The 7924-nt window shown below is 34.5% G+C and overlaps 1 protein-coding gene across 1 annotated transcript; it reads right to left on the reverse strand.

Annotated features, from left to right (window-relative positions):
- Window positions 1–6649: 6649 nt before the first annotated feature.
- On the reverse strand, window positions 6650–7654 carry LOC129770072 (uncharacterized). Its single transcript, XM_055772690.1, has 4 exons — window positions 7399–7654; window positions 7255–7340; window positions 7029–7173; window positions 6650–6891 (listed from the first exon to the last, which is right to left on the reverse strand). The coding sequence occupies exons 1-4, from the start codon at window positions 7568–7570 to the stop codon at window positions 6779–6781; spliced, it is 516 nt and encodes a 171-aa protein (XP_055628665.1). The 5' UTR covers window positions 7571–7654; the 3' UTR covers window positions 6650–6778.
- Window positions 7655–7924: the final 270 nt, after the last annotated feature.

Consider the following 7924-nt stretch of genomic DNA (forward strand, 5'->3'; position numbering starts at 1 on the left):
TTGATTGGGGGTGAGAATGGGTCAAGCGCAAAATTGAATTCCATACCAAACCGATATAGTGATTGTCAGATTTTCATGAAAATTGTTAGTTTTATTCCTCATGGTAAAATATTAAACCCGTATTTTTAATTATCTTTCATCAGAGTTGACATTTCCATTTCATGGTGGTCCGAAAAATCAACTTTTCTCCCTTTTTTCCAAAAATGAACGTTTTCAATAATTCATAACTTTTGAACTGATGGACCGATTTAAATGATCGATATATCAAATTAAAACCAATGGGCTAGTTTTGTTTGAAAAATATTACACTTGAAAAAAAACCTAATTATTTGTAATTATTCGTAATTATTGGTTGTAATTGTTTTTCCCAGATCACATTGTTTCAGAACTAAGGTCACCATATTTTTTAGATTTTTTTCTTGAAAGCTGAGGTTATTTTACATAATATGTCAACCATCAAAGATGTGTTTTTTTCGTTTTTTAATGATTTTGCAAAGTTAACATGTTTTCAGTTTTCGTTCAATATTATGCGACGTAATCAGAATTGTGTTTTACTCTAATTTACGATAGTTATTCAACAAAGAGTTCGAAAACTACCTTTTTCGACCCATTTTAACCCCCATCAACGGTACATAAACTTGAATTTTCAGTTAGTGTCCATCTTCCCTTCAAGTTTTCCGCTTTCCCGACTCTTTCTTATTTCTTCTAAGATGTCTTTTCTTTTGCAAAAGTTTGCCTCAAAAACATTTTTTTTTATAAATAGAGACCTAGACTATCAATTTGTGGTATATAGCCATATATTTTTTTGTGGAATTCACGGAAAAAATCAACGTTTACTTAAGGTGTCCGTCTTTACCAGCCTTGCCCTACATACAAATCGAGTTAATTTGATATTTTTTTAACCTGTGTATAATTGGACTGGCAATTGACGAATTTCATGTCAACTTAACTGACCACTGGCAGCACCATCTTGCATTGAAGTGAAACGTTGTAAAGACATTGATCATTGAACACGTTGAGTCACGTATCGGTTCCTGAGGACTGGCAATGAGCTTCTTGTTAGAAAAAAAAGTAGATCACTGGAACATGGTTTGTTTCGGGATGTTTTACGATATGAGACTACTTTCTAGTCGAATTTCTGATTATTTTCGTTTTATACAATCAATATTTTTGGGAGCGGGAACCGATACTGATATTGAGCAGATGCTCTTGATGCGAAATAAAATGTGCAGCAAGAATAGATCGGGGCTTAATGTGAAATCAACATCCTGATTTGGTCACCCAATATAAATGCGAGGATAATCCAACGAATATACAAGTGTAACAGTGAACGCTTCAAACTGTATCTTGAAGATATCAAGAGCTATTCACGGAAGGCAAACGACCTCAAACTGTAGAAAGTATTGCTAGATTGATGTCGAGAGAACCAAATCTCCTATAAAGATTGCATCTCGCAGAGATGTAAAAAAATCCTGATTGATTCTTACTCAGCATTAGAGTTACAATTTATACAGTTGACGAAACATGGATTTATGAGTACGATACGCAATCACAGCATTAATCAGGTCCCTCAAAGTATCAAGTTATGCAAAATACTGATAAGCATTGCTCTTGTCACCATAATTTGTGTGAACATTCCGAAAGAATTATGCGAAGAAAGGACTGATTCCTTTGTTGGATTCATCGAACACGTTATATATTAGCATTTCTGTTGAATAATTATTAAACTTTTATTTTTATTACTCTAGTGTGATATTTTCCATACGCATTTTTTTTTGTTTTGGTTTGAAACGCACCACAACCACATCGTGATTGATTCATCATTGTGTGGTTCAAACATTGGTAGTCAGCCATTCCATGCCAAACCGATATAGTGGTTCCCAGATTTTCGTGAAAAGTCGTAATTTTGTTCTTTACCACAAAACACTAGACGTGTTTTTTTTGTCTTTTTCGGGTGATCATTTCCATTTTAGGGTGGTTCGAAAAATCAATTATTTCCACTTTTTCCCGTAAATGACTTTTTTTAAATTCATAACTTTTGAACCACTGAACCGTTTTAGATGATCGATATATCAAATTAAAGCTTGTCTTTTATTTTTATTTTTTATTAAACAGCAAAACATGTTTTTTTGGTAATTATTGATTGTATTTGTTTTTTTGTTGTTTCTTGTTGTTTTTGTTGTTGCTTTGGACTAGAAGGACGCTATGTTTTTTTTTGTATATTTTTTCTTGGAAACTGAATTTTTTACATAACATATCACGATATCAGATATGCTATTTTTTTCGTTTTCAAGATATGATTTTCCAAAGTTAACCGATGGTTCGAAAAAAACAATTTTTTCACCTTTTTTCCATTACAAAAATTCATAACTTCTGAGCTACAGGACCGAATCAGATGATCGACATATCAAACTTAAGCTTATTAGTTAGTTTTCTTTGAAAAGTATTACTTTTGGGGGAAATTTTGATTTTCGTTTTTGTTATATTATTGATTGAGTCAGTTTTTCATAGTTTTCTCATGGCTCAGAGCGTTCAATGGAATGCATCTGGTTCATTCGAGCGGGCCGATTCAAGTAACTTTTTATTCGGATATGTGAAAATAGAAAGAAGTACAAATAAAATTTAAAACGATTATTAGTGTACACAATATTCTCTTATACATTTCGATCAAAATCATTTTTATTGCTTCATTAAACTAATATTTCGATGCTATCTGATAAAAGTTGGCCCTGTCTTCGCCGAGAACTTTATTTTTTTACAAAAGCTGATGATAGTCAGATTTTCTTTTTTTCCACCAAGCAGAGGGGCGCTTGTTCTATGCAAATGTGTCTCTACTGTATTCTATTGACGGATTTCATGCCAAAAGTAGATATTGTTTTAAAATTCTCAAAAAAAAAAAATCGATGAATAGCCGTTATAATACATCGGAAGATGGGCACTTTTAGAGGGAATTTTTTTTTTCTAACAACCATTTTTTCATGTTTTGTTGCTAATTTGAATAAGTTGCAGAATATGTCAATCGTAATAATTTACATACGAAAGTGTGACGAGTTAATTATTAATAGTAATTTTTTGAAGAAAACATGGAAAAGTTGTTAGGAAAACTTTTTCCCTGTAGCAGATAATTTTCTCTTTCGATGTACTTGTGACTTGTTGGTAATTATATGGACTTTTTATATAATTTTCGTTCGAAATTAAAAAAAAAAAAAGTTTTTGGGAAACATAGTTTTAATTTTCAAAATTATTTTGTTTCAACTAAATTTGTTTTTTTTAAATTTGTTTGTTGTTTTTAATTGAAAATTTGATAATTTTATAATTACATTATTCAATCAACATTTTGTAAGACTCATAGTTAGATTTTTCGACCTCTACCTTACAAAGCAATCATGAATATTTCCAGGGAGAGCAAATCTCTCAGTATTGCTTTATTTGTATTTTATATTATTGCGAACTGAAATGAATATAGTAAATTGTAATTTTACATGACTAATTTAAAGATTTTTAGCAATCAATATCTTGAGTCCTTAAAGCCCACCTGTGCCATCGACCCAGTTCCCCCCCAACCCCGATCTGCTATGAGCGAATCTCGAGCAGGACCCAACAGCTCATCTGTGCTCGCAACACCGAAACTCGCCATCTTCCTCGTTTTAGCCTTCGCAGAGGTAATACCTAACTCCATGTCCCGGGGCAAAATAGCGTACTCCTTGATCCTTCTTGATGGGTTCACAATATCTTAGGAGGAGTTTGTGCTATTGGGATACGACTTTTTTTTATAGAGTATCGCTTGCGAAACACTTTTTCAACATTTGCGAGGATAATCGCTCCATAGCATCCGTCAAATTTGAAGAAAATATTTTGTTCCAATGTTAAAATTGAAATAAAAATATATACAGGTAGTGTTCAAGACACAAACTCATTGTTGAGTAGGAAATTTAAGAAAGAACTCTTTAGTACAAGTATTTTGTAGCCCTGATAATAGCCGATGCAAACAACATCGGAAATCTTCGAAGCTTGTTTGTATATTTACAAATTTTTGAGAATTTTCTAGAGCAGTTTTAAGCTATCGAAAAAATTTTATATAGGACTATGTCTTTGATTTCTATATAAGGGGGTCACTCTACGAAATATGTAACGTTTAATTAAGAGTTTTCAAACGCATATTACTCAAAATCGTTATTGCGACAAATGTTGTGTTACATACCATTTGACAGGAAATTTATCCAACAATTTTTTAGCTTAAGACATGAACAGTGAATATAGTGAAAAAGGTTAACAATTTGACGTTTAAAATGGGTATGTTTTCTTTCCATTGCACTAAACACTTGCTTTTTCTCTCCGACGCAACTAGCAATCTTTTTGCCTAAATTCGGGCATTAGCTCACAATGTGAGTTGATGCGTATAATGAATTATTCTCCATTTATCGACAATAGGCATTTGTCAGTTATTGTATTGTATGTTTTCCAATCGATTCGTGCTCAATTCACGTTTTTATTGTGTAGGTCTTGCTACTAACAATTTATGTAATTGTGGTCCAGGATGTTATAATATCGAGCATGTTGTATGGTTATGTAAAAAAATGGAATTAATGAATTTAACTGGCTGCTGATTTAGAAGATCAAAAGGGTATACTCACGCATATCAGACTATGATAGCTTGAGTAGTCTCAATCTTAATATTATGCTCCCCATATATGTCTTCCTAAGAAATCCGCTTCACTTCCTCGAATGCACAGGCCCATTCTCCTTTTCCTTTCTTATACATGGCCATAGAATACTTAATATACATCACCGAGCTATAAAATTATTACAAACAATATTCCGGACAACGTGGCGACGAAGGAGAAAATGCTATTTTCATCTATAATATATTTCTGTAGTCATAGATTTTTTTGACTTAGGCTTATATTTATGTAGATGTTAACTATTTAGATTTGTGTTGAAAAATGATACATGATGACTATTTGTCTTCTTCTGCATAATTCAATAAACAGAAGAAAAGAATAGTAATGGCTTTAATGGTATTTTTGTGTACATTTTTGAACAGAACGTGGTACCGGACTCTAACATATTACCTCATCTAACTCTTTAAAGGATACAAATTCATACAGGAAACGGTTTTTTTCAGGGCTTCCATTTGATGTATCATAAGAGAAAAAGTTACCTATTTTGAAAAACAAAAAAAAATAATTCAAATGCAACAACCACACACAATCACAGTCCTATGTCAAGATCCCGTCTGTGCCTCTAGGCTCAGACCCATCAACTTTTTGAGGTCAATAAGTAACAAACATAAAACTCGTAACCTTTAATTTTTTTGAAAAAGTTGATTATCATACCACTTCGTTCAGCTGACAAAGAGGTAATTACGTTGGAAATCTTGCACTTGCACGTAACGTCCTCTTTTTCAAAACATTGAACTTCACCCCTGTACACAAATGAATAATGTAGTCTTACGTCAAAAAAATAACAAACAACACAAGACGGTTTAATTGCAATGAATGTTAACTTATGGCGCGGTTTGAAACATGTACCAAATCGATTTCAGATTCAAATCCCAGATTCATATTTCAGATGTATGTCCCAGATTCGAATTTCGACTTTAGACGACATATTCAGAACACAGATAGCAATCAAACCATTTAAGATTTATAATCATTGGAAAAGTTGGTGGCATTTCTTACTGAAAATATGTTTTCTGTTGTTTTTATTCTCTCCATGTAATTGTGAGTTACAGGGTGTTGATGCGTGAAGCCCACAGAAATGTATGCTAGGCGGGTGATATTGGGAATAATATTTATGGTCGTGATACTGCAATAGATGATTTGGGGGTTTTCAGCGATGTCGCTGGTAGAAAATATCAAAACTAGCGGTGGGTTATATCTGTGATACAACCGCAAGGACTACCGCTGGCTTAGTAATTATTCGTTTGGAGATGCATCTGAATCGCTTCTCAATGAATGAACATTTTGAACGATTTCTGAAGTCCAAGCAATTGCAAGTATAGAGCCCTTTTTCGTGTATATTCTGCGGATGCATTCTGAAGTGAAACGTTTTGAACATCCGTTCAAAACGGTATCAAAAGAGAAACGGGATAGGACAGACCGAGCTTATTGAATAGTCATTATAGATATACATTTTTGTGATTTCAATATTTGATTTCCAAAGCAATTTTTGAGCTATTGAAAAAAAATCACCACTCATAGACCTTTGTTTTTCTTTGATGGGGAAATAAATCATGATCCAGACACGATCAACTTAAAATGAGCTTGCTCGTTTATATAGTTCTTGGGCATTCAATGTTATGATGAATATATCCACCATTATCCAAAGAAGTGAATTAATAATCGAAAGATACTAAGGGGATAAGCCGTGAAGATAATGTTTCCAAAATTCCAGAATTCATGGAAGCATTCGCATGGATCCACTTGAAGTCTTCAGTGGCGTTAGTGTACAAACGAGCAAACGAGCTTTTTTTTGTACAAATCTGCGGTCCAAAAAATCTCCGGTGCAGGAATCGATTCCTCTTTGAAAATTGTCTGTCCCAATGTTTTACCAATAGAAACGAAGGTTTCCATGAGACAGGGCTAATGTTATTTTCTCCAACATGGCATGTTATCGAAAAAAATAGCAATTTGACCTTAATCGGTTGTATAATGAATTCTGTTTTGACTAACATATTTTTTTTTATTTGTTTAAATTTAAAATAACATGTACAAAGGTTATGATTTTAGAAATAACTGTTATAATACCCAGGTACATTCACAACTCGGAATCACGCTCAAAACTTTCCGTCCGCCACAAACATCTCCAGATATTCCACTTTGTCCTGCCTGGTACTGCTCATCTCCCGGTACAACAGTAATGTGATTGCGCTAGCAAAAACCAGCATGCCTGGGAACGATAGCAGTGAGCATATTAAATGGAATTTCCCTGTACATTTGTGCTCTAGGTCTACGCTGTACACAGCGAAAATGCATCCTCTCAATGCGCTTTTTCTTCCTATGACGTGGCATTACGTTTTCCCTTACCTGTAGTAAAAATAAATGCAGCTATAACGAAACGCCGCTCGTCCTCGCCAACCTCAAAAAGCATCCGCTCGACATGGGCATGACCTATGAATCCGACGGTGGCTACCAGAAGGCAGAAGAACGGCAGAATATATTTAGATTTTTCCTGGAGGATACGTATGAAAAGAGCGAGAAAATCTATCATCGTTTCTGTGCCATTGCCATCAAGCGCATTACAGCAGCATACCTGCCAAACGCCCCAGAAGAACGCGAAAGTCGCTATATAATACACCATCAAAATGACTGTCAGGAGCGGAAGTTCCAAGCTATAAACTGAAATAGGAAACGACGGACGTCAATTGATTTAAATTACAGGAAACCACCACGGTACCATAAGAGAACGAGAGGCAACTTTCATCGTCTAACTTCTGCGTGGCCACCAGACCGAACAATACGGTGCCAAAAACCGTTGTCAGACCACCCACCAGATAGGCCAGGAAGCGTTTATCCTCGTAGGGGATGTAGAGGCGATTCGCGATATTATAGCACTTCACTTGGCCCATTATAAAAAAAACGGAGATGCAAGGGGTTTTCAGCGCTTCAACACGTCTTATCGATCAACGAAGGGAGACTGAATCTTCGAATATCAGAATAATCGACATGTAGCTGAAGCGTGTTGAGGAGCAACATGATATGGTACGTCACATGTAATCGAATGAATATTCCAAATCTTGTATACATTGGTTTGGCAGCCAGACACTCTTGTAATCTATATTTATTTACTTTTTTGCTGTCTATCTGTTCAAAGCTGACGAGTTCTCAGTCAGACCGTTATCAATAGAACCAGCAGCAATTGGCATATCATCAGTGAAACGTGTGTAATAAATTATGCGCTCAAATACTTCTGTATATGAGTT

Source organism: Toxorhynchites rutilus, chromosome 2 (genome assembly GCF_029784135.1).
Source record: "Toxorhynchites rutilus septentrionalis strain SRP chromosome 2, ASM2978413v1, whole genome shotgun sequence".
Taxonomy (NCBI): domain Eukaryota; kingdom Metazoa; phylum Arthropoda; class Insecta; order Diptera; family Culicidae; genus Toxorhynchites; species Toxorhynchites rutilus.

Excerpts from the sequence above, each read along its gene's own strand:
- LOC129770072 (XM_055772690.1), bottom strand. The coding sequence starts at position 7,570 with ATGGGCCAAGTGAAGTGCTATAATATCGCGAATCGCCTCTACATCCCC. Across the intron at positions 7,341-7,398 it reads TTGCCTCTCGTTCTCTTATG|TTTATAGCTTGGAACTTCCG; the intron begins GTACCGTGGTGG and ends TTCCTATTTCAG. Across the intron at positions 7,174-7,254 it reads TCTTCTGGGGCGTTTGGCAG|GAAAAATCTAAATATATTCT; the intron begins GTATGCTGCTGT and ends CGTATCCTCCAG.